This window comes from Channa argus, chromosome 19 (genome assembly GCF_033026475.1).
Source record: "Channa argus isolate prfri chromosome 19, Channa argus male v1.0, whole genome shotgun sequence".
Lineage (NCBI taxonomy): Eukaryota > Metazoa > Chordata > Actinopteri > Anabantiformes > Channidae > Channa > Channa argus.
Genome location: NC_090215.1, coordinates 13,911,353 through 13,938,298, shown reverse-complemented (window position 1 = coordinate 13,938,298; position 26,946 = coordinate 13,911,353). Strand labels below are relative to the sequence as shown.

Genomic DNA, 26,946 nt, shown 5'->3' with positions numbered 1-26,946 from the left:
TAAGAAACTCATATGGGAGGATGGAGATACTGTCACCCATGCAACTTAGCAATGTAACAAAGATAAAAAATATATTAACAGTTTGATGCGTGCGCATTTTTGCACTTGTTTACATATATTTTAAGGTTTGGTTTTGTCTAAAATGTTGATGAATGTGATTAAAGATGCAGTAATCCATCGTTTTATGATCATGGATCAAATGACTATGCGTAATGCGGGTTGTTCATAGTGACAGATCAACAAAGAACCATCACAAGACTCAATTCCTCTCAACTCTAAATGTTTTGCCGTCTTTCACCTGGTTGATTCTGTAGATAGCAACTGTTGGGTTTGCTCTGTTGTTATCAGCAGCAGAGAGAGTTGGGGGAGAACCACGAATTCTACTGTAGCAATTTTATAATTTCTCAGTTTTCGAGTTTAAACTGTCCGAAATTGTCATAAATTCTATTGTGTTTATTGTAGAGGTCGGTGTGGTTAGTGGGCTCATACTGAAGTGTATTATAAGAAGAGGTGGTTGTAATGTTTTAGCCACCTCTTTCATTTGAAATGGGGTAAAAGTTATGTATCCCTAGAGGCTCCACACAACAATTTACAACTGTGAGAACAATAAAGCTTTCTTAAATGGATATGATTTGCTATATTATGATCCAATTAAAACCATGTACCCAACAGAGCATGTTTTTCTTTAAGAGTTTATTCATAAGAGTCCATAAAAAATGAACATTTTGCAGACATTTCCACTTACAGTAATCTTGAACAACCTGTGAAGGACAAATCAACTGAGAGAAATGGATTCTTTTGCAAAAAGAATACATGTTGCTGAATCCACTCTGTACAAACAGTCCTACAAAAAAAAAAAATAATAATAATAAAAAATTGAGAGGGTTTCATTCATTTCCACTGTGGTGCAGTCGTGCCAAAAGAGTGGATGATGACGCTGCTACCATTGTGCTGATCGACAGTTTCCATGTATGATGGCAGAGTGAGCAGAACATGATCATTTCTGCACAAAAACTCCCTCTTTGGTGCTTTCACTCCCATATTCCACAGATATCCGCTCCCTCTTTATTGAAAAAAAAAAAACAAGGTACAGCAATTTTCATGCTTATCAGCAACAAGGCTGCTACTTTAAGTCTCCTTCCACCTGAACTCTTTCAAACACACCAACACTCTCGCAGATCATGCGCTAAAAGGAGGAAAGGTCCAATATAGGAGATTAATTAAGGTTCAAAACACTCACTGTACATCCACAGGGCTGCCCCCTGACAATAAATGCAGCTAAAGTAGAACCTAACTACTAAAAATGTATGTAAGTGGAAAGATTGAAGCGAGCCGGATGAAAACCTGCAGGAGTTGTGACCTGCACTGCAGCCATTGGACAAGAGATGTTGAGCCTCTAATAGAAAGGAAAGATGAACTAAAGCCACATTTGACTGACGACACATCTGCCAACAAATCTGTGTGTGTGTGAGTGTGTGTGTGAGAAAGTAAGTGTTGGGCTGAGTGTTTAAAAAAATGGACCAAATCCACTAAATCCACCAAATCGTGGAAAGAAACGAGGATTTCTCTTCTTTTTGGACTCTGCCTCCTTTAGCCACAGTTTCTTCCTCTTGGTGTCCGTGTGTCCTGCAGAAAAAAAAATTAAAAACATAAAACAAACATTATGAAACACTTTAATTGCCAGTTTTAAAAACACACCTTATTATTAGCATTTAGAAACTGTATAAGCTTTATTAGCATTAATAAACCTTTCGCCAGCAGCCAATAAATTTAACTTAGTGACTGAAAACAGGCCTAAACAACTAACTCTGCCTACCTACCTTTGAAACACATATCTACGAAATCACTTCCTTATAAGTCATCGGCAGAAAGCAGTAACTTCTACCTTCTGTAATTAGAAATGTCACCACCAGCACTCGTATCACTTTGGTTCTTACAGGCAAAATGAGCCACACCCCTCCCTGGGTGTCATTATGGTGATCTGAGCAATAAAGTTGAGTTGTTTTCCAATTTGTTTTAATAAGCATGGAGCCTGCAAAGACCTATCACACCAGTTGCCTTTAGGGGTTATGAAGCCTTTTAAACCCATAATTTAGTAAAGTCACATGCTTCGACTTACATCCAAACAGTTACTTAGGTTAAATGTTTGTTGTCTTTTACAGTATCAAATTTTGCCTGTGGTCCAGATGTACACTTCAAAGGACCAACAGCTCAGAGGTGAAACATCTGACTGTAATGACCTTCCTGATTAATTTAACAGCTAACAGACAAAAAAGTTGTTTTTTGTAATGCTTGTCTCCCCTTTTCTTACTGAATTATTAATTACCTTTTACATTATAGAAAGGTTTAAGAAGCAGCAGTACTTAAAACACACCTAGTTCTGAGTCTTTATCTCAGAAAGAGAATTAGGACTTTTGTTTGCATCCCTGCAGAAACTATGCACAAGGAAATTAAAGGTTCTCTACTTAACTAACAAAGCTGCTATTATAAAACATTCAGCGACTGTGTGTTGCAGATAATTGCTCGGCTTTTGTGTGTGTACTCCTGACCCCGTGAAGGAAAACAGAGGGTGACCTCTGACCTCTGGTTGTTACTGCTGCTCAGAACAGAGCTGCCTAATGAACACCTCTGTCCTCAGTGTTTATATCTGCCAATCAAACAGGCCGCTCTTTGTCGTCGTCCTTTGTGCGGCCATCAGACACACAAGCAGACAATTAGCTGCGCTTATTAAGACTGTGCTCTTTAAAGGAGAGTACTGTGTGCTGGTAATTAATCAGCCCTGCAGTGTCGTGTGGGCGGACCTCTCATTAGTCCCAGGCCATGCTCCTCCTCTTCCTCTGATGGGTTTTGGGTGGAGTTTCTCAGGTAGCGCTGATGCGTGTTCTGTCTGCAGCGACGGAAATCTTCCTCCAAGGGGCCTTCGGCTGCGATGTCTGTGGGTGTGAGCAGAGCAGAGTGGGAATGAATCACTGCTAAACCCTGTCTTCTCACTGATGGATCGCCTGAGGTGTTCAAACCAACATTAAATCTTTTTTTTTTTCATTTTTCTATGTTGCTTTTGTGAATTTCAGCCTTCTGACATGATGTGTGAGGCGCAAAAATAGTAAGCTGAAAGGAAAACATATTACCTTGTTATGCCCTTGGCAGTGTGAATGCAATCAGACAGGGGAAAAAGATACACACATCTAATACAGCAAGTTGAGCACAAGTGCAAAACGGTATATTGATGTAACCAACATGAAACAACAAAGATGATATAAAACAAGAAGTTCAAAGAGTCCCTAAGGCCCCTCCTTCCTTTCGAACACCAACCATATATTTCTTTCATATTTCATCTCCCCGACTTTATTGTGATTAGTCATGTAAATAAAATGAGATTTGGTTATTCTTTTCTCTAGGTAATTTACATTTATATTGAATTAGTGGCAGGCAGAGTATTGGGGGGGTGGGGGGGGGGTGGGGGGGGGTGTTGAGGGGAGACTTATTATGCTGCAAGATTACAGGCAGATCTCATCGCCATTGTGTTGTGTAATTAAGGCAGTGAAGAGGAGAAGAAAGGAGGCCAGATGCTTGCCGTGCTGAACCTGGTCCCATTTAGAGGACGATCTGCAACCAGCATTTCCAAACCACCACTGCACGGTGTGTAATAGCCCAGCCTTAAACACATCAGGAGTCATTAGAGACGTGGCAGCTTTGTTTGACATATCGCTTCACACTGTATATGTGGGCACAGGAGCCATCCATATACAAACACGAAATTATTTTAATAGCCAATGTAGATTATGGTGATAGGGCATCAGTATCCTTCGTTTTTTTCTTTGGCTTTGTGTGACTTAAATGCACATTTTAGTTGAAGCCAGATCTCTGTTGATTCTTTCAAGAGGAGCTCAAAGGGTTTTTGAGGCAATCAAGCGCGGCAGCATGTGTTCAGACCTTAACCGAGACAAAGGCATCGTTGGATTTCAATTCTCTTTAAATAGGCATCTTATTACTGCGGGTCATCCGTTTTGACCCAAGTCCAATTTCTTTGTCACACACGCTTTTTGAATGCGTTAAGGTCCAAATTGGCTGAACGTAGTTTATTTTCTTGCTGAAAACATCTAAACTTTAAGTTGATTTGTCTTTTTTCTAAGGCCTCGAATTTTGAATGGAACACTTTTGAAAAAAGAGAGGTGACCCTGCAGAGCGAGACCAGCTCCCAATGGACCATCAGAAAACAGGACAATTGGTGGCTTTACTCTCAAGGCTGCAGCTCCTTGTGTGTGTGTGTGTGTGTGTGTGTAGGGGCGGGGATCTAATCCCAACCTGTATTAGTCTGCTGATCCTATCAGGTGAAGTTAGATGGCTCATTTAAGCCAACATGTATGTGACTTGAAGGTTGTGTGCTTTGTTCCAGCCTCCGTGAGCCTCCAGAGGATCAATATTTGCGTCTATTATGGCACCTGTTACCTGGGCGATAAGAGTCCCTCCACTATCAAGTCGCATAATCCGTCATCAGTTAATTAATTTCAACAAAAACAATATCAAAGAGCAGTGATGATAATGAGATCTTTTAGTGCTCATAAAAGGAGGCCTTTTATTTTCTGGATCAAGGACTAATTTGAAAAGCAGAGTGAACACATTTGAGCTCCTGGATGCTTTCGTTTCCAGCTATTGTCTTGAGAGTGCCTATCAATTGTCTCCAGGCTAAACAATATAGTGTAGTGTCTGTGAAGGCTGTTTGATGCACGCTGTCTAGACTGAGACGTGTACACAGGCGCAAACACCTGTGAAAATACCTAAATACACATCAATACCAAATGTTCTTGTGACACACAAAAGCGTAAGTCGATGTCTAAGAGGCCTACAATAAATCTCTGTTCACGAAGAAGCTAACCCTACATAACAACTACGACTGTGGAGCAGATAATTTCCAGCAGGCCAACATTCCCCTGCTTCAAGACGTCTGGTGTTATGATGATGTCACTGTACTGCTGAGCACAGTCAGACATGGCCAAAAAGAAACTGGAAGCTTATTGTTGCCATCGTTCATAAAGTGACCAGTGGCTCCAGACCAGTGTGAGGTTTCATGGTAAGATGTCTAACAGGTGAGGAGGGGGGGGTTAAAGCGGATGTGGCTTTCTGCTAACAGGAAGCCCTTTTCGTAGCAAGGGGAGGATGGGGGACAGGAAATTAGAGTATTTGAGTGTCATATTGGATGCAGGAAGAGAAGCTACTTTATTTTTATAAGAAGATCTTCCATGTCTGTTGGAGGAAGAATTCAAACCCTACCTAATGATTTAGAGAAATATTGATGAAATTAATTAATGTTTGATTTGAGGAAACTCAAGTTTTCTTTCTAAAACAACACAGAATGTAAATAATGTATCTATACTCTCAGGTCACATGTTGCTTCTTTTATTCCAGACAGGCCTCAGGTTTGGTGATTTCCAGTCAAATGTCTTTTGTACACAAACAGTGTCATCTAGTGGCCACGTGAGGATCCACCTTCAAATGTGTGATGAAAGGCTATTTTGGTGGACATCTAAGACTTTTGACTTTTCTTCAGCTGCTTGCATTATATTACGTTTGGTTTGATATGTTTTCATAAGCAGTGGTTCACCACATAAAGTGAGTAGTGGGTCTTGATAAGATCCAACCTATGGCAATAAGAATGTGTTAATATTTCTAACATTCATCTAGTCTTTGCTTCTCTGAAGAACAATCGTTTTTGTTTACCTGTAGACTTTATTGGAATTTTTCAAATTTAATAGTCTAGTCCTAAAACCCCCCGTTGTGAGAGGACGTCCTACATATTATAAACATGCAGAAGTTGAAAGTGCCTGTTTATTGCAGATTTTGCATTTTTTTAAAAGCCTCTAAAACTGTTCTAATTGCATAATACCAAACTTACTCATGCTGTGGTCAAATCTTAATACACAAACAACAATACCTTCAGAGTTAATTACACTTCCCAAGCATATTATTACTTCTATACCCATAAGAAATAAACACCTAAAACCCTGCGTTTAATTTATAGCGGGGGAACCTTCAGAATCTGCCTTTAAATATTCGCTTTTTTAATCACATCTCCTAATAATCCAGGAGATGGCGCTATTGTACTGTCAATATAATTCTTACAACATACAGGCTACCAGGTCTACACAGAATTATCTCTGTGACAATTCAGTCAGGTTTGCCATCTTCTAGCCAGGAAGTTAAATATCGATAAAAACAAGAACATGCAACGCCGAAATGCTTTTATGTAGATTAGCTCATTAATGATAAGATATTGTTTGAAAGATATCGCTAGTTGGCGTAACAATACATATCTTCACAACATCTATATTGTAGCCACACACACACACACACACACACACACGGGAGGCACGGAAATAGAAATTGGCGCAGAGCTGCATGTCACCTAGCAACAGCATTGCGCAAGCGCAACCACAGCTTCAATCAGCAGGGACGATAAAAAAACTGAAGTGACAAAACAAAATGCGAACCTACACACTTGAAGCTATGGCCACAAAGAAGCAAAATAACGCGGAATGTCAAACGTATTAAATGTCACAACTATTAAGACTTAACATCTGAGCTTGAGCCAAGAAAACGCCTCAGCCTTCGCTTTGGTCTCTTCTCCCCAGTTTCCTCACTCCTGACTTGTCTCACAAAAATTTGCAGTGAGCCTTGTGTATATAAACTAGCCCTGAGCACATTCCTACAGAAACACACATACTTCTGAGCCAGCTGCACTTTATCCGCTCACTTGATTCAGTTTGACAGTGAATCTCAGCCTAACGCATCTAAAAATTTCCAAATTGTCTAACAAACAAGACCCATGTTGCAATTTTGAAGTTTCCAGCTATTAAATGAAGTTTCTTGATTAATGACACAACGTGAGCAATACAATTGAGTTCTTGGTTTCAGGGCATGAACAAGCAATGCATATCAGCACATACGATATAAGCATTTATACACACCCATGAAAAAATGTCTAGAGGATTATATTGTCACTTGCAATGCAGAAAAAAAAACAAACCTCACAGGGTTTTAAGATAGACGCAAATCTTTGCTAAAAGTAAATCAAGTTTTCCACACAATCGCTTGATGATGATGATGAAAAGAAATCATTTAGTGACACACACAGTGTGCAAGCCATAATGCAAGGCACACTGAAGCTGAGTGTTAGTGGGTTAACATAATGCACAAGACCAGCTGTGTGATGGGAAAGTACAAAACAAGCAGCCCCTGTGACTTCCTTTATTGCACTTGTGAAGCAGGTTTAAAATGTGATCAATCACAAGCACACACACACTTATGCCTCATACTTCCAGTAAGAGTAAGAAAATAAAACGCCAGTCAAGCCAGAGAAAACATCAAACAGACACCAGGCGACTGCAGCAGCGTTTCTTTGACGTCAACTTTATTCACCAAATCAGTGCTCTTCATTATGTTTTCTTCTTCTTTTTGTACAAAAAATAAAAAGTCTTGTTTGTTCAGTAACAGTGTTGTGTTAAGGTGTTGTGCGGTCTAAGTTTGTGGTTTGCTGACTACAAAGCAGCCCCCTGGTTTCAGCAATCATGCAGAAACAATCAAACTGTGTTGTTTTTAAATATGCACACAAGTAAAAGTAAGAAAATGCACATTAATATCATTAATTTATTAATAATCTAAGTCATTCATATTACACACATATGAACATGGTGACAGGTTAGCAAGATGAAGTTCAAGTTAAAGACGTTAGGGTGATGGGGTTAAGCTTGATCATTCCCTTGGTAAACTTAAATTAATAGAGAAAACAGGTCAAATCTATAGCATCTTGTTTTTTCTGCTTCAGCAACAAAGACAATATCCACTCCAAAAGAAAATAAAAGTTTCCAGCTCTGCATTTCGCAAAGGTAAAAGTACAAATCAATCACTGTAATAAACAAAAGCATAAATCCCAGTCACATGCCCCCCCCCACCCACATTAATAGAATAAATAGAAATATACAAACACTTTCTCTCCTCCCCTGCAGCTAAACTGAGATGCATGAGAACAAACAGAGGAGAGGCCAACCACCGGCAGCAGACATTTGTACTGGGTGATTTTTTTTCCAGGTGTGAAAAGTGCATGCTGGTCAAATCCTGTGGTGAGACTATTACTTGTTATCCAGTCGTAGGAGCTGCTCCTTACCATTTACTGTTAGAGATTTTAACTGACCATCCTCCTCCACTTCGACTCGTTCTTGGCCATTCTCCACGATGCTGTGACAAAAATATAAACCGCAGACAGAATTATTTAGAGCAGGAATTATTACTGCAAAGTGTTGCAAAAAAAGCAAAATGCTTTTGAGTTTACAATGCAGGTACCGTTTTGTAGTAACTTTTTTGCCGTTGATAAACTTGGTGGAGGTTGAGACAGATCTGAAATTACCCATTCCCCCTCCACCAAAGGATGAAGAACTGAAAGACGTTACACCTCCTCCCCTCATGTCTCCAAACGCGCTAAAACCTGTATGGAATTTTAAAACAAACCTCATACATTACTTATGAATAAAGTATTTACCAAATGTAAAGATATTTTCTGGGGTATTACAGTTAAACATTGTTACAACTAAACAACCAAGGCTGTGCATTTAGGGCACATAGCAAAAAAGCTAATTCCCAGCATTGTTCTTGTGAAGATATATGCACCTGAATCAAATCCTGAGAAGCTAGGGCCAAATCCTGGAAAGGCCCCAAAACCAAAAAATGGCCCTCCCATCCTGTTCCGACTTGCACCCCTCTGGCGACTGCGACCACCTCCAAAGAAATCATCGTAGGGGTCATCAGCTGTAGAGGGAAACACAGAATACAATTCAATGTTTTCGAGGGAGAACGTGATGAATGTAACACCTTTCTTCAAAACAAGTGTTGTGAAAACAGGTTTTTAAATACGTCATTTGTAAGTAAGAGCTGTTCCAGTGCTGTGTATTGCAGGAACCCACATAGTAAAGTCCCTGACTCAGTTGGTATAGTAAAACCTTTTTTAGGATCTTCTAGTGTGTGAAGCACAGTGTAGAAATAAGCCAGAAGCAATATTTGATCCAGTAATGAACCAGAGAACAGAACCAAATATTTTACCTTCATTTTACTTTTGGGTTAAAGTGTGTTAAAACAGTCAAGAGCAAGCTGTTTGACTTGGTATAAGCGGTTAAGACTAAGGGTTTTATCACAGCTTTTTAATCACAACAGCTTCTTGCTGGTGATAATTCTCTATGGGTTTGTCACCAAGGGTGACTAATTTTACATTAAACATGGTAATTTAATCCATGGTTCATATAAGAGAAATTATTTTAGGAAGGTTTAAGGTTGAGATTTAAGTATCACATAATAAATGCTGTAGTTGATGTCAGCATGCTGGTTTGATCAGTCTAAACCCTAAACTCTCAAAGGGATCATCACTATTTCTCAATCTATAGTCCTGTGACCTTGCTACTAATTGCACAGTGCCAATCTGGGTCACCCCAGCAGGAAAGTCTGGATCACTGGCACCATTTGCTGAAAGAAGACTCCTTCTTTAACCTTGAATGTACCAAGGCAGCAATGAGAAAGCTCTACTTGTTTCATCTGACAGAAAGCTTAAAATAAAAGTATCCCCCCAATGACCGGTGTAACTGCATTACTGTCCATTTACCTAGAAGATGTTAGAGAGACAGCTGAGCTCTTAAAAAGCTGTCAGTAAGTAAGTAGACTTCAAACGAAGAAGAACACTGAGGACTTGCTTTTTAAACTGTTTTTAGAGATTAAAGAGAAACATGTTCCACACCTGTACAACACTGCACAGTGCCCACTGGGACAGTTTCAACTATTCAGCAATGTCTTTAAAAGACAGTGTTACAAGTACAATTATCAAAACTAGCCAGTGATACAGTGAGTCCATTTCTGCACAATACTGCCAAAAAGTAAGTCTGTTGACACCTTCTTCTTGTCTACATCTTCAAATGTTCATCTGAGACTGTGTGTGCTGTTCTTGGCAGACAAGTAGGCCCTCGTTGTGGTGTGAATCTGTATTTGTCTCAGTGACAGATCCACAGGACCAGCTGCTGCTCACTGGGACAGTCAGGACTGGAGGCTGGATGGGGTTTAACAACATATCTGAGCTGTGTGGTGGCCTTCTTAAGGAAAGCCAGTTACATTAAACACAGAATTGAAATAAATGTTGGAATATGGATGTTAAACCTATCCTGTTGAGTTCAAATAAGCATAATAAAAATGTTTTTTCCAACTCAAAATAGAACAAAATGAACTTTACTCTTCTGGGCAACAGGGCAACCAGTTTTATGGTTTTTATGGTTTCACAAATACGTGTCATTTAAAAAAACTCAAGACTTTCTACAAATTCTTAGCATTACTTTTTCTAACAAGTCAGTTTCGTGATCGTGCTTTAGAGCTCAAATCGTACCGTCTTTTACATGGGCTCTGACACAGCATTCACACACACTTGGCATTATTACATCTGCTTTTGTTTCAATGCAGAAGCTATTTTTGAAAGCATTCCAGTTGAGTGATGTAGAAGCTCAATTCCATGCTCTGCCTGCGTCTAGATCCATATTTAGAGCTACACAGGGTGAACTACACATGCCTTCCAATCAGCCTTTTGCGGAACCCAGACAACCCGCGACAGGCTTGAAATCTCCTCTAATTATAGTATAAATAATACAACTATTGAAACAACATTTGGTTAAGTGCTACAAGATTATGATATAACAACAAAAACTTGGTAGTCACTGGTTAAGACCCTCCTACTACTACTTGGGGTGCAAATTTTAATATCCATATTTAAATTATACATTTTGCTTACTGTTGTTCCTGTAATTTTACTTTCAACAACATAGGTGGAGCCACTTGCAGTGGCTAAAAAAACTATCCGTTGAAATGATGGTTCTGATAAGATAAAGAGTGGTTTAAAAAAGTAGGTACACCCTCTTTATTGCAATACACATAATCACAGGGTTTTGTCTTTATACGATATCCATACAGGTGATTTTTCCAACTAATTTTATGCTGTGTGTAAAAACTGCTGTTAAATTTGTCTGCCCCAGACTCTCGTTGTCAGGGAAACAATTAGCACATGTGGCAGTAAGTTAATCTCAAAAAAAGGCTACAGGTGACAAGTTTTTCTAGATCAACATGTCGAAGAAAACCAACAATGGCTTTCTACCACTTTTTGACATCTCCTAACTGGGCTAGATCTGTCTGGCTGTCATGGAATCCTGATTCTCCCCACCAATCTCAACTCCTGTTGCATGCACTGTTGCTCAACTTCGTGCATTACATTTTTTGAATACTTAAGTTGGAATGGACCAGACAGAAATATGCTTATTTAGGATCGTGTCTATTTTCTATCTTAAAAAAAAAAATAAAAAATTACAGCAGATAACACAGCACACATAAATGTAAAAGTTATGTAAGAGTATATTAAGAGTAAAGTAGAATTATAAACCTGGTTAATAGATGAAAAACGCATAGAAGAGGTTAACATCCAACTGAGATTATTTTCCAGTGTGTAACATTTAGTGGCAGATGATGAGGTAATCGGAGCTTACTGTATTGAAGATCCACATTACAGTGGTCAGGGGATTAGCGCTAGGCTTTACACAAGGTTTCTTGACTCTAATGCTCAACCTTTCCACATTTCTACACAACAGGAGCTCATAGCATCTAGCTAAAAGGCCAAGTTATTAGGTAACATAACTAAATCCTTCCCGTATTTATTGAGTGTTCCCAGGCCGTCTGTGTATATTTTTGACCAGGTAAAATTATAAGGTTAATAATAGTCACTGCATACTCCCCACTCTTATGACACTCTTTAGTCGCTATCTCTTCGCACTCCCGTCACCGTCTCTACGGGCACAGACAGGTTTGAGACATACTTACCAAAAAATTCTGCAAATGGATCCCTGCCGCCGAAGAATTCCCTGAAAACGTCGTCAGGATTACGGAATGTGAAGCCGCCAAAGTGATCAAAATGATCTTCTGTAAAACATGAACACAATACAGCTCATTATCTATGTATCAAAGAGTGCGTTTACAAGGACTTAAGTAACCAGGTTAATGTCGAGCTTCTTGAGAAAGCTGATTTTTCTTTAATGTCATGTAAAGAGGAAAACTTGTTTCCAAAATCATGGCAGGGTATTAGCATAACCTGGTTTCCTCAGGTAGATTTTTGTCAGAGAACTCAGATTTCTTTGCCATGTATATTAGCACCCAGGTTTCTAATTAGCTTTCTCCAAGTGTGCGTGTGTGTAATAAAAGGCTGCAGACAGGAACACACAGCTGAGTTAAAGGCTGGACAAAGGTGAGATCATTAATGGGGCAAAGCCGCTTGCTTTTTGAAACAAAGCCTGTCTAAAGTCAGACAGAAAATGTAACTAACAGTAGAAGTCTAAATAAGTGTTTGAAACACCATTTCTTAATTACCTAAAAAAGCTGAGTTCTCTGAGTCGCCCAGTTACTTAAGTGCATGTAAACCCAGTCAAAGAAAAAGCTTTCCAACACTGCTATCACTCATTTTGCCAAATCAGTATCGGTGTGTGCTACTGCATTTACTGTAAATAATATTAAAAGGTCAATATTTGAAAAGCCATCTCCTTACCACCACCTCCTACTCCTCCTGAGAGGCCTTTTTTGCCATATCGGTCATAAACACTCCTCTTTTTTTCTGTAGTGGGAGGAGAACACAAGATAAGATTGCAAGACACAGACAGAAGAAGAGAGAAAAGATTCCTCCCTTGTTTTATTCTAAAAAGAGCTAGTGTTATTTATTAATAAAATGTGTATTACACCATTCTAGTTAGATATGAAGACAATTTATTTTTTTGTTTTTCCTTTCAAAATTCTCTCAATCCCTAAGTAGAAAAAAATAAACACAGAATCATGGTGAGTACAAACATTTATGCTGTACTTATGTAAAAGTAGTTTCAACAAACAAAAGTTTCAACAAACAAAACAAATTCACTTCCTTCTCTCTCTCAAATGGACAATCATATGTCTTTCCGATCCAGACTTAACTCACAACAAAAAAATGTAATTGAATCAAACATTCTAACGTTTCCATATTACATTAAAGAGACAGACCAACATATAATTTATCAGTTGGACTGTCAGCAGTGAGCAATTCAAACTAGACAATTTTCCGTTAAGCAGTATAAATATAACCATCAGCACCTGCATCAATATGAAAAGCATTTAAGATGTGGCAAAAAGAAAGCAAAACTAAGTACATCCACATTCCACAGTGAACATTTCACTGCGGGTAAATACCAACAATACTTTCGTTCTGTGACTTGATGTGTGTTGTTTATAACTATGACAAATTCTTACAGGTTTCAGCTGTGCTGTCATGCATACGTTCCAAAGAAACTACTGTCATGATTACACCATCATTCTTATCCGCTCAATAAAAAGAATTTAGTCTTATAAGGCAGTAAAACCTTCTTTTTTTTTTAAATTCAAAACTGTAAATTGTGCCTTATATGTCTGGTGGTATTTGATAAAGTTGGCTTAGAAACTGATGTGGAAATTAATGTGAAATAATTCTGTGACTGACCCCAACAAGCTGGAAGGGGCTTCATCTGTTTCATTAAGCTAACAGATGTTTCATGTCACTGATTTCTCAATTGGGGCAGCATAGAGTGGTTAGGGCTGCCACCTCACAGCTAGAAGGTTGCGGGTTTGGCCCTGGCCCTTCTGTGTGGGCTATGTATGCTATCCCTGTGCTTGTGTGGGGTTCCTCCCGGTACTCCAATTTCCTCCCACAGTCCAAAAACATGCATGTTAGGTTAACTGGTGAATCTAAAATTGCCCATAAGTGTGAATGTGAATGGTTTTCTGTCTGTGTATGTCTCTCTGTGGAGTGACAAGCCATCCAGGGTGCACCCAGCCCATCTACCAATGGTAGCGGGGATAGGCTCTAGGCTCCAGCGGGTGCAAATAAATGCAAATAAATTTAACCCATTTATATAGTTTTTCATAGCAAAAAAGGATCATTTTCTTAGCTTAAACGTGTCAAATGTTAGAATTTGCATCTTTCTTTGTATTAAATGACAGAAAACTATATCTTTCTGCTTTAGACTAATAGCAGGATAAACAATATTAATTTCCCTGGGATCTAGAAGCTTGTGATGAGCATTTTACAATATTGTCTGAAATTGCCTTTATCAACAATTAAGGAAATATTATTCAGATAAATATCAATATCTATTCAATCTAAATCTATTAATTGCAGCCCTATTTTATATTCCTAAAGTCTAGGACTGAATAACGTATGCTTTTGCATCCAAAATGTGAATAAATGTGAATTTTTTTAACAGCCAAGATAACAGACAAAAGGAAGCTTCTATATTTCAAATGTCAATGACTAACCATTAAAAAAAAAATAAAAAAAATAAAAAAATAAAAATAAAAACAAAAAAAAGAAACAAAAAAAAACAAACAAACTGCAAGTTAGGAAGTCATGTAGTGCTTAGCAATTCCCCCCCAGAGAATTCTTACCATCTGAGAGCACTTCATATGCCTCTGACAGCTCTTTGAACTTCCTCTCTGCTTCCTCCTTGTTGTCTGGGTTCTTGTCTGGGTGCCACTTCAATGCCAATTTTCTGTACCTGGGACATAAAGTTCCATATATCACATTATAAAGAGAAGTAGACACAAAAAAACAGAAACAAACACAGAATATATACTGTGTAGGATGCCAAGGACCAATAGTTCCATCTTTATTTAGAAATATGAGTGTCTATATAGATACACCACCACACCATACACAACTTAATCAGAAAACTGAATTTCATCCTTCTTGGACTGATAGTCCACATGCCCGTCTTTTTTAGGGTGGCAGCCATGACAACACCAAACACACAGAGTCCCACCATTGCTCTGTGCTTGTTTTCACACACATGCACGCCTGCCTGTCCTTCTCACCGCCCAAGCAGAAATAACAAAGACATTAATCCATGGACGTGCAGTGTCAGCCTCAAACTGTGGCTTACGCTGCATCAGCTGTTTGTTTCTAAGCAAAGCAGCAGCCCCAGCAGCAGACACACAGATGCTGTAGATGCTGAAAGTCACCCAGCAAGAAATGTTGCACAATTCAGGGATTGACTGTCTTAGGGAGCGACTGTTAATAGTAGTGGCCAGATGGAACAGATCAAACCGTCGGCAAAACTTGAACACTATTGAACAACTTTATTGTTATTTGACCAACGTCTTTCGGCCTATAGCCTTCATCAGGGTCAATAGTAGCTGTCAGCCATTTAGTCTAACAATGCAGCATTATATATATATATATATATATATATATATATATATATATATATATATATATATATATATATATATATATATATATATATATATATATATATATATATATATATACACACACATATATATATATATATACACACACACATATATATATATATATATATACACACACACATATATATATATATATATATATATATATATATATATATATAAAATAACTTTAATTATTTATGAATTAACTATCATTAATTTGTAACTGCTAATTGAAAAAGAATATATATAATAGTTTCTGTTTTACAACTTTTCCATTTTACAATGGGTTCTAACTTACCTTTGACTGTTTTCACCATAGCTTGACTCAAACTTCACCAACTTCACTCCCCTCATTTTACAATAACTTCTTGCCATTTTACAAAGTTTAACTATATATTGCAATGCATCATAAGTAAAAAAAAAAAATATATTACAGTTGCTTACAGCACTTTTCCACAATAACATATTGTACAATTACAGGCAAGTTGTATCTCTAATGTAGTACTTTCCTAATGGTTGTACTGGATATGGCCAATGTTTGTGCAATGGCTCTGATTGATTTTCCATCTTCTCTCGGCTTCACAATTGCTTGTTTTTCACTGATAGACAGGTTTTCATGTTGAATACACTTTTCCAGTATCCAGATGTAAATACCTGGAAATAAAATATCTCTTGACTCATACTCATTTTTTGATGTCAAACCCAAATGTTTTCAGTCTACAGCAAAAATAAAGGAATTGACTTCTCTCAATTGACCAACACCAATGAATTAGAAAGTAACAAAAAACATTTTAGATATTGGCTAATAGTGCAGTTTTTTACACAACGCATAACATAAATAGTTCATGAGGTTCCCTTAAATGTAATTTTTAAACACAATTTTAAAAATATACACATTTGGCATTTCTGTACTTAAATTTCTTGTCATTTATCAGCTACTACCAATATATCTGCAACAAACTAACCAGATTTACTTGTCACAACCACAGAATGCAGCCTAAGAATAATGGGAAGTCATAAAAAGTATGTGTGAAATAAAAACTTCTGATACAAAGTGATCTGATGATGGTGCTAGATAAAATGACTGAGGCATATCCAACCCTAGAATAACAGTTCACCCTTATGTCAATTAATTTATCAGTAAAGATTTCTGCACCAAGTGGTGCTAATAATTCAATCAAGAGACCAGAAACAGATCTTCTTTCAAGATCTGTCTTTCAAGATAACATTCGACCTTAGCAGCAAACATCTGAGGGCACAAAGATAGAAGGCTCTCAGCATTTACCATCTATGAGGGATTATTTGCAAATTGAATACGCATGCACTTGTAGCTTTAATCTGCGATAATCGGTCTTATTCAACAATTTCTTCAAACTTTTAACATGCTTTTTAACATTACCAAATAGAATTTTTCATCTCCCCTGAAGCACACACCTAGTTTTAAATAGGTTTGTTACAGTCATTAAATGAAATTCACATGAAACTCTTAACTTGTCAAAACAGATTGCTTTAGTGACAAACCAATGAGGATGTGTAATTAACTGGAACTACCCTGTTCAGTGAGTGATTGCAAGTGGTGGGTGAGTGTGGGGGGGGAGGTATTTGACTGTGGAGAGGTTACAGAAAGAAGAGTGGAAACTTTTTGCATTGCAGTATCTCTGCACTCTCCCTTTGTGTGTTTATAGAGCTAGAGGGGGATGTTATAATAACCTGCTGCACCCCCTTAAGTGACCAACATTTAGCAACACTGGGGGGGGGGGGAGAACAGAAAAAAAAAATAAAACATTGGCCACTTACGCTTTTTTGATATCCTCTTGTGTTGCATTTTTTTGGACTCCTAATATCTGGTAGTATTCCACCATGGCTGTGTGTTTGTGAGGGCTGTCTATGGTGAGGGTCCTCTTTGCTGCCTCTGTAGAAAAAAAAATATGCTCTGTTAAAAACACGTTAGCTTGGAGAGATAAAGCCCACTATACTTTGATCAAGCATAGCAATGTGTGATGGGTACAACACAATCTTTCCAGACAAGAGGGGTAAATTTGTAAAAGAAAGGAAAAGTGCAATGGCATTAAAACGAGTGTCAATACCCAACAATGTAATCAACTGCACTGAAATAGACATGCAGAGAGAGCTAATACAGCTACAGCAAAATTACATAATAAACCAGTGATGATCCCTCACTTTGAGGTTAAATGAAAAGCTGTGAATCATGTTTTTTGTCTGTGGATATCACCATAAGGACTGAGAAGTATTTTATGCATGATCTAATACTCAAGTTATGAGACTCAGATTCTCAAAAACAAGATAGAACAGGTTTGATGAAAAAATTATCACAGCTTAGCTCAAGCCTTCTAGTTTCAGTCCCAGATTTCCAAATTTTTGGAACACAGAAGATAACCAGCCACCAGCTCAAAACCTCTCCTATACTATACAGAAAAAGAAACAGCAGAGGCAATAAGGCTAAATTGATCACATAATCAATAGGGTGGCCACGAGTACAGAATTACCAGTTTTCCCTATAAAAGCATCACTTTTGCCCAATGAACAAAACAACAAACACTGGCAATAAACTACCATCTGCAGACCTCCACATAAAGTTGCTTAAAGAGATCAGTAATCTGCCAGGAGGAATAACAAAATGCCCACATTCAGGCATGCAATCTACTTTCAGTTTGATATAATTGGAAAGATTACATTAGATTACAAAAGAAAAAAATAATTTCAATTAGTTAGTGGTTTATTGAGCACACATGGATAGTAAAACAATCATTTTATTCATGGAAAATTTTATGTACAACACATTCAATGTGCAACAACTTAAGTGACCTGAATACTTCAGTAACTACTGTAGCTTCTGAGCTCCCTTTATCACGTGGACTTCAAGACTGCAACAAGACAGCTAAAATAATAAAGAAAATGTCAAGTAAACCGAGAAACAACCATAAATTATCACGACATACTGTAGCTCAGCTATCATGAAAGAAAAAAAGGCCTAAACAAGCCATTGAGGACATCTTACACTGGGAGTCCACTGTGTCCTGTTTGTTTGCTATTTATAACCTGTGGCCTTTGCTCTTAGATTGTTTGTGTGTGTTTTGAGCGGGTGTATGTGTGTATGGGGGGGCACATGGAACCGTCACAGGGTGGTTGGGACATGGCACAGTCAGTGAACTCATGACAATGTTCCCTTTGACACTTCATTATCTGCTCTCTATTTGTGTGTTCAATTCCCCTATTTGCTCATTGGAAATCTTCCTGAGAGAGAGAGAGAGAGAGAGAGAGAGAGAGAGAGAGAGAGAGAGAGAGAGAGAAGAGAAAGAGAAAGAGAAAGAGAGAGAGAGAGAGAGAGAGAGAGAGAGAGAGAGAGAGAGAGAGAGATACACACAACCTGAATATGATATCAATACACTCACACAACCTAAATATGAAGAGATATGACCCAGAAAGCCATTGTTTTTCTACAACTTTTTTCTAAAAACCCCAATTTCCTGACTTGCCATACTAAAAATATCTTTTTTTTTTCCTTTTTTTTTTTTTAAAAAGCCTCCGCTCTTCAGCCATTACTTAACCACTCACCCATCACCAGTTCCCTGCAGCAGTTGGAGTTTAATAGGCACTAGTGCCTGCTAGAGATGTGTTTTCTCCTGGTTTCCTGCAACATGTATATACTGATGCATGCATGTGCAGATTAATGCCTAGTGGTAGTATTACACAGCTAACCCAGATTTACAGATTCCTGCTCTGCTCAGTGTTCATGGTGACTCAAAATAAGCAAAGGATTTGGGTCAGTCAATACCATAATACATCAGTGAAGCAGAGGTGACAGCTATACTTATTCAGATCACAAAAAGAATATTTTTTGTCAATCATCAGTTAAAACCACACTAAAAAGCTGATATTTAATAACTTTATAAAAGCACAGCTGAGAAAAAATTTGTTTTATTAATTATTGTGTACACTGTTTTGTGATGTGCAGTTATCCCTGAATAGTATTTGGCTTAATGACTTCATACAATTTTTAGCAAATTAGGTGTGAAACATCTGTTGAATTGGTCATTTGGTCATTATTGAAGTGCTCTAATTATTTGCAAGCAAGTGCTGAAGTTATAATTTTCAAGCTGCTGATCTCATGTTAGGGAGACGTCATCTTGAATAAGTATGTAAACGATTACATTCCAAACCAAGAAGATAATCAGAGGTAATCATAATCAAAATGTAATAATAAAAGGTCTACAGCTAACTATTATTTAACTCTTTTTATTAGTGACACAGACTGGGACTGACAGCCAGTTAGATGAAGTATCTGAGCAGTGTTAGATGATTCATCAAGTCTTGAATGTCACAGTGATGTATGTAATTGCCTACACAACGAGCCTAAATGAAATTTCTCCAAAGGGGAACTAGCACTTTTGTAAAGTATAATAAGTGATACGATGAAGATTTGATGAACTGTTGCTTCCCTGTGTACAGGAACCCGCTGTGGTGGTGGTTCGGGTAAGCTATGATCTCTATTCCACTGACTGGGGTTGGGTGATATGGCCAAAATTATAAACACAATTTCATAGCATGTTTATTAGGGATTAGTAATGAATGAAGTAAATGCGTTCAAGCACTCTCTCTCAAACAATCTTTCAAGTTCATCACAAAAATACTGTTCATTAGTGGCAGCCGAAACCACCTGTTGCTGGCTATATTTGTCACTTTAACCAGTAAATGAAGTGGTCACCACCTGCAATACAGTATATGAGAAGTTGCCAAATGTTCAGTACACTGTCAATTTGTAGTGACAAATAGCATTGGCGTCTAGGTTGGAAAAACATGTGTGAACTCAACCTTTGACTCTCCTATGCACAGCAACACTCCATGACCAAAGTGTGAAAGAGAGCAGTGTTGCAGCCCCACCAGGTTTGTGACCACAATGTCCTCATCTTATGAGAATCTGACTTTTCTTGCACATGTTTTATCTGTCCAGCAGCTGCTTTTCTTGTTTTTTTTGCCCAACATGTCAGGTACATAACCTAGTCCCACAGCAGAATTGATTTAGGTGGACATTTATCAATTAACAATTACTCCACTGTTTATCATTGTTAGATAAAATTCTTACGGCAATAGTTAATCGAGATAGCTTTTAATAGTCCGGCCCTACTACCACCTCTAACCTTATGAAAGGAGTACCACTGACTGCAAGGTACAACAATTCAATAGTGATAATTATCACAATATTGTTTAAGCAAATGAATTATTCTTCACTTGCTGACAAATGTTCTGAATAAAATACGTTGTGGTGTTTCTGTTTGAGGGGGTGGGAAAAATTTAATGTGTATGTTGGTACATATTTTTGAGACTCACAGATCTTTGAATCACATTTGATTTGTTTCCAAACCCCTTTTCAGAATGTACTTTTCCTTAAACACCTTCAAGGTGTGAGCTTGGCTTTCCACTATGAAGGGACTGGAGAAAACTAGGAATAGACTAACTGGCTTTGAAAGAAAACAATCCCAGGAGCAATTGGTGAAGGCTATAAGGGGAATGGGACTCCAAAAATCAATATATAGATTTAGAAATGATTACTGATAGTTTAAAAGAAGGTAGCCTGGGAAAAAGCCTATGGCTGATCATTAAAGTTTTACTCCTAGGTTAAGGGGTCTGCATTCCGGAGAACAGCTACCTAACAGCAAAGGTCTTATGTCAGTGTTCATTGAGTTGACTCAAATCTACATAGGCTTCTTGAGCAGCCAAGTTGAGAAAGAAAAGATTTCAACTTTTGTTGTACTGGTGTGCCAAATGAGATTTCATCTAAAGTGGAAATTTGTATCAGTGTGTGAGAGACTAAAAGACACATTCTTGTAATGGTGAATGAGGATGTTAGGCAATTTTTGTAAAACCTACTAATTTATTTGGGCTATCATATGTGTAATGCTGTGATATTTGTGTTGCACACTTTAAGTATAGTCCTTATTTGGTAATAGTGTATGATTAATTTATAATTACTGGGTGAATTCCATTATATGCATCAATACTACACTGACAGGTTGGAGCATGTTTTCACACACATTCAAATCCTGTCATAATTGGAGAATGCGTAATATAGATAACAGTACTCAGGCAACAGATATTACAGTTGATAACAGTAATAAAACAGTTAACACAAAAGTTATGATTTATTTTGAAGCCATTTTGTTTGCCTTCCCTGGATGAATTATCATAAAATTAAATTTAATTCATTTCCGATAAATGGAAGATTTCTATTAACTCAATGTGCATTAAATACTATCTTGGTGGAAATAAAAATAATTTTCATCCTTTTGCCTTTTCAAAATAAGGGGATAAAAGCTGTTCAGGGACAGTAGAGGAGTGCCACCTTATATTTGTCTCATGTCCATCAAATTTGAACAACTTACGCAGAATTTTAGTCAAGCTTAAGTAAGACTTTGCAGGTAACCCATTGTAAATAAAGTGAAAGGCTGACCACATACTTAACATGATAGAGCCCCTGTCCCCCAACATTAATCTCGGCAAGTCTTCCTATTCTGTTTAAGTAACATCATGTTCATATCAGTAGTAGGTTTGACCCATAAAGATACATAAGCCTTGTAAAAGCTTTAACAATTTCCGTCTGCACAGCCTTTTTTAAAAGGCAATTACCTGCAGAGCCTCTCAAGGTTTTATTTCTAGATCAAAATCTCTGATTAGATTTTAGCCCCTTTCTGTTTCTGTCTTTGGAAGCAATGTACTGCCAGAAAACAAGTGGTGAGTGTTCACCGTTCAAGATCACAAATTGAGTCCCAGCTGTTTTAGGTACATTGTTTTTAAGTATCACCACTCATCACTCAACACTACCCAAAAGCACTTAAGCACCAAAAATGTCACAAACATAATATTTAAAGCTGAATATAGCACAAATACTAAATGTATTGTTATTGGTTGTATGTATGAAACCAACCTCGTATTAAAGTCTACATGGGAAGGAAGGGTTTGAAGACTGATCTCTGATAACAAAGGAAGGTTGTCACTGCAGCATCACAACCAAACTACAAGCCATAAAGCTGTAAAACTCTGGGTTTGACCATGAAATGTATGAATGTTTACAACAAAACTACTAGTGCATCATAAAAATCTAATATTGCTGACAACTACATTAGTTTGGCATGTCCTACTTAGCTTGTTAGCATTGCAGAATTCGCCCATACGTCAAACAGATGGGACATTCAAAGTCAAATGGAAATGCCAATGTATTTTCCAGAAGAGGGCAAACTGGTTGGTCAAGTCATTACTCAACATATGTCAAGCATGGTCCATAAACTTGTCAATGTACGATTTGACAGGAAATACTATTAGACATAACATTCGCAATATTTACTTGACATTTACTTAAGGAAGTCGTTCACAGAACACAGGGTCACCGGTACGACTCCGGGGCCCTTCTACTTATGTCTACACATGTCATATAGCTTATTGAAAATACATTATGTTGCGGTCATCAGACAGTCGTTAAAACAATGTAAACCGCTTCCCATGCGGGCTTTGTACTGTAGTTTTTTTCCCCTACCAATGTGCTCAACTTGACGCCAGGTCAGTGTTTACCATCTGTAGCCAATGGCAACAGTTTGTTTGCGCCAACTGTGGCCTGGCTAAATTTAAAAATACGTATACTTAAAGAAATCATTGCCACCCACTGTGGGCAACGTTTCTGCCGTTTCAGGAAGCTACGCATCAACAGACCAAGCAGAAAGTACATGGTTCGCCATGACATAGTAAACACAGCAGCCCCATCAGATTAACAGAAACTTCCAGAAAGCCGATTGAACAGTTTTAACTGCAATAACCTATAGAGGCAGGCCATTAATAAAGTAGCAGTACGGGTGTGTGTACTTATACATATATATGTATAAGTGAAAACACGTCTAAAAATACTTGTGCCGTAACTTTAATACGTGACTACTAAGTTAGTCTCGTATTACCAGATACCCTCACTAGCTAACACTGCGTACTCGTGTTAGCTAACGTTACATTAACCTTTGATGAGGTTAAGTTTAGCAACCGCAACTTTGGCAAATGTCCTCACAGCGACCCTAACAAGGCGCAGCATGTAGCGTTAAACACTGTTGCTTGCCGTTCCTCGCTAACTTGTTGTTATTTAGCTAGGTAAAGATGGCTTGGACCCGCACTCAAAATGACACGTTATGCTAACTAGCAGCACTAAGTTAGCAGCTAACTACTCAACTACCTTGCGTTTCCTCGACGTTGGCAATCGGACACAAGTGGAAACTACATGTTTGGTGAAACTATGATATTCCTCGGTGATGCCAGCGGTACAGCATCCACACATGCTCTTTCTTCTGCGACATGAGACGGTAAACACGGTTAACGCTCTTTTCCCAAATAAAAGTCCCACAGAGACCCACGACATTAAAGCTAATTCAAGGCGTTCTCACCTGTTTAAGTGTGTTGGCTTCAGGTGTTATTTTTGTTGTTGTTGTCAGCCGTCCTTGTCTTCCTCTAAGTGCGGAAACTGTGACTGCAGACGCTGCCTACTGGCTGGTTGCTGATGGACCCGCTGATATCGACCAGCCCCACACTGTGCTGCTGCTTTCAGGTACTGTCGGACACCACATAATTACTAAATAAACGGGCTCGATCGAGGTTATTTTGAGCTTTAATTTGAATTATTGAAATGCCATAGGTTTGCATGCCTGTTTTCCATGCATGAAACATCCCTTTATTTACTTGTGAAATGAGAGGGGTAAAGAGCCCTTTTTTATTTTGTATTTTGTGCTGCTTAGAATAGGAACATGTAAATCTACTCCAGATTTGGTTAACACGTGCCTCATACATAAAGTTTGTGTTAAGTTTACTTCAAGTATAGATTAAAGGATAGAATTACTTCAAACAACATCTGTCTTGGAATTGTATTTGAAAAATATTGACATAAATAAATTTTTTATTACAATATACTTACAGGACCAAAATTAAAAGTACCCTTTATAGTCATAAAAGTACACTTTAGACCAATACAAATAACACTGATAAACGTATTGATTTAGCAGAATATTACTTGGCACATTAATGTGTAAACATGTGTGACCGTTGGTAAATGGTCTGCACCTATAAAGTGCTTTACACTGCTTCTCATTCACCCTTTCTTTCCGTGTCTTGCTCAAGGACACTCCGACATGTGAGGAGGAGGAGGAGCCGGGGATCGAACCAACAACTGCGGGATTGGTGGACGACCGGGCTACCTTTACATATTTAACTCATTTATATTCTGCAAGGTTTTGAATTCGCATTTCGGTTTTATATTCTCTACCCACATGGAAAGATTTCTTTTCATTCAGGCTGCATCAGAAACATCAGTATCAGTCATATTTGGGAATCATGAGATTTCTAGGACGGGCATGTAAAAGCATCACGTCTGAGAGTGCTGACAGCAGCGCTGCTTCACTGAGCTGCTCACACATCTGATGCCATTCATCAGACCCGGCAAACAGACGACTCCTCTTCATGTGTATTACTCACGAGCCCTGTCCCGCATCTCTGATATTCTCCAGCAGCTACAAGTTAGACAAGCAAAAGGGGGATTCCGTCAAGCAACATACTACAGCAAGTAATAAAGCTACAACTTGTACTAAGATTATAGACAAGATGCTTTATGCGCCACCTGTCGTGTAGAGAGGGGAGGAACTACGACTAACTACCAAAATTCCATACTAAGCATCTCTACGAAAAAAGTAATTCTAAAATTCTTTTAGTATAAAATGTTTTAAGTCTGGCCCTTGTAGCTTCTTGAGCACATAATCCCAAGAAGAGCTATAGATGAAAAAACAAAAACTTTAAACACCTGAGGTGTGGAATGTAGCATCTGACAAAGGATGTCAGGCAAAAACTTTGATTGTGTGATATCAGCTTAGTGTGCCAAAACACTTTAATTTGTATTAAAAGGCCAGCAGATTGAGATGGACAGATCAAATTTTATGTCACAAAAAGGCTACTACATATAGGAAATATAACCTTGACATAAAATGTCCACAAATGTGTATTTATTAGACCTATAATTTTGTATGACGTAAATCAAATAGCTGGAAGTCTTGACATATATGCTGTCTTTCTATTTTTTTATTGGAGGCATGGATATCTTAAAGCATGAATAGGCTACTGTAAGTAAGAGGCAGAATATATAGGCTGAACTCATCATAACCCGAAAAAATGGAATTGAACTAGCACAGGTTATTGCAGTTTTGAATTGAACTGAGCTTGAAATTACAGTCTTGCATTGATTTTAAAAGGAATATGAAGGTCATTCTTGCAGTTAACGTAGGCTAGAGCTTCTGCCAGATAAAGAAGATGCAATGAAAATGACAGATAGCTATCAATTATAATAGACGTTATGAGCAGTCAGGATCTAATTAGACTCATTTAGCAGGAGGAATTAGAGCAATAGATATCACACATAGGTCATTATGTATCATTTAGTCAATAGTTGTATCTAAATGTATTCAGAGACTGTTTTGCTTTTCTTCAATTTTTATGGCTAGTGATTAGCTACAAATGCTACCGCTGCTTTTGGGCAGTTAACTATAAATGGAGCAAATAATATAAACTGCTAACTTGCTGGTACTAGGTTGGTCTATCCCTAAATTCACATTTAGACAAGTAGGAAGTGCACTGTCAAACATGTTGCTGTCTTAGTATGCTGCTAATGAACCTATATTATTCCTATGACATGTTTGAGCTTGTAAATCCATATGTATCAAAACAGAGCAGACACAATCTCCATTTTTTCCTGTTCCCTTCTGCAACCAGGCCCAAAGTCTAATAATATTTTATTGAAATGTGTCCAGGGTGTCTCCAATAAGATGAGTTGCAGTTTGCAGCATTGTATTCACTAGAAGTTGGATCCTGCAGAAAAAAAAGGCACCACATTTTATATGAGCTGTCCTGTAAATAAAGAAGAAAAAGTTCACAAAATTTTCAACACACTACCACAGTTAACCACAAGATGGCACTTTGTTATAATAAATGTAACCTACTTGGGGGCTTGGTTTCTTTTTGATGCAATACCTGCAGGTATGGATGTAATTCTTTGTGGCACAACATATGTTTAGCTTGACAGATATGCTTCCATGTTGGGCCCACACTCCCAAGATATAATGGTAAGTTTGCACAGTTGATGGTGCTTTTGGAGCAATATTGTGCAAAGTAAGCTACAATATCTATCACCCCAACAAGTGACTTTTTGATGTTTCCTTGCTGTGCAGAAAGACAAACAAGGCTAAAAGCTTCAATTAGCCCTTAAAAGGCCTCAGAGCAAGCTAAAGTATATTACAGAGTGAGGATGATTCATAACATCCTGCATTAACTTTGTCAGTTATAATCCATCACAAGGTAATAGTCTTAAATAAATCTCATAGTAATTGAGATGAATCCCTCATTTCAATGACAAGACCGGTTTTTAAGACCCAATTACTACTTTGAGCTCCCTGGCCCAGCAAATGTGTGGGGTTCGGGCTCTGAGATGAGAAGAGGGGGCAGCAAGTTGGTCATTTCAGCAGGGAGGAGAGGATGGAGAGATGGAATCGGTCCAAGGAGGGACGGACGTCTTCCTGAGCTGTATTGCAACAGAGGGCAGGTAGATTTATG

The 26,946-nt window shown here is 38.0% G+C and overlaps 1 protein-coding gene across 2 annotated transcripts; it reads right to left on the bottom strand.

The window, feature by feature from the left end:
• Positions 1 to 676: 676 nt before the first annotated feature.
• dnajb6b (DnaJ heat shock protein family (Hsp40) member B6b) lies at positions 677 to 23,897 on the bottom strand. Of its 2 annotated transcripts, XM_067485838.1 has the most exons (10): positions 23,745 to 23,896; positions 17,107 to 17,221; positions 14,503 to 14,612; positions 12,605 to 12,670; positions 11,887 to 11,985; positions 8,662 to 8,799; positions 8,338 to 8,479; positions 8,162 to 8,232; positions 2,802 to 2,933; positions 677 to 1,626 (listed from the first exon to the last, which is right to left on the bottom strand). In XM_067485838.1, exons 2-10 carry the CDS (start codon positions 17,169 to 17,171, stop codon positions 1,508 to 1,510), a joined length of 942 nt encoding a protein of 313 aa, XP_067341939.1. In that variant the 5' UTR covers positions 17,172 to 17,221; positions 23,745 to 23,896; the 3' UTR covers positions 677 to 1,507. The 2 variants fall into 2 exon arrangements, with proteins under 2 accessions (XP_067341939.1, XP_067341941.1); XM_067485840.1 differs by lacking the exons at positions 677 to 1,626; positions 2,802 to 2,933 and having other exon boundaries at positions 7,625 to 8,232; positions 23,745 to 23,897.
• Between the last annotated feature and the right edge of the window lie 3,049 nt (positions 23,898 to 26,946).

Coding starts and splice junctions, on each gene's coding strand:
- dnajb6b (XM_067485838.1), bottom strand. CDS start 17,171: ATGGTGGAATACTACCAGATATTAGGAGTCCAAAAAAATGCAACACAA. Junction 11,986..12,604: donor AGGAGGAGTAGGAGGTGGTG/GTAAGGAGATGG, acceptor CATGTTTTACAG/AAGATCATTTTGATCACTTT. Junction 1,627..2,801: donor TGGCCTGGGACTAATGAGAG/GTCCGCCCACAC, acceptor TTTTTTCTGCAG/GACACACGGACACCAAGAGG.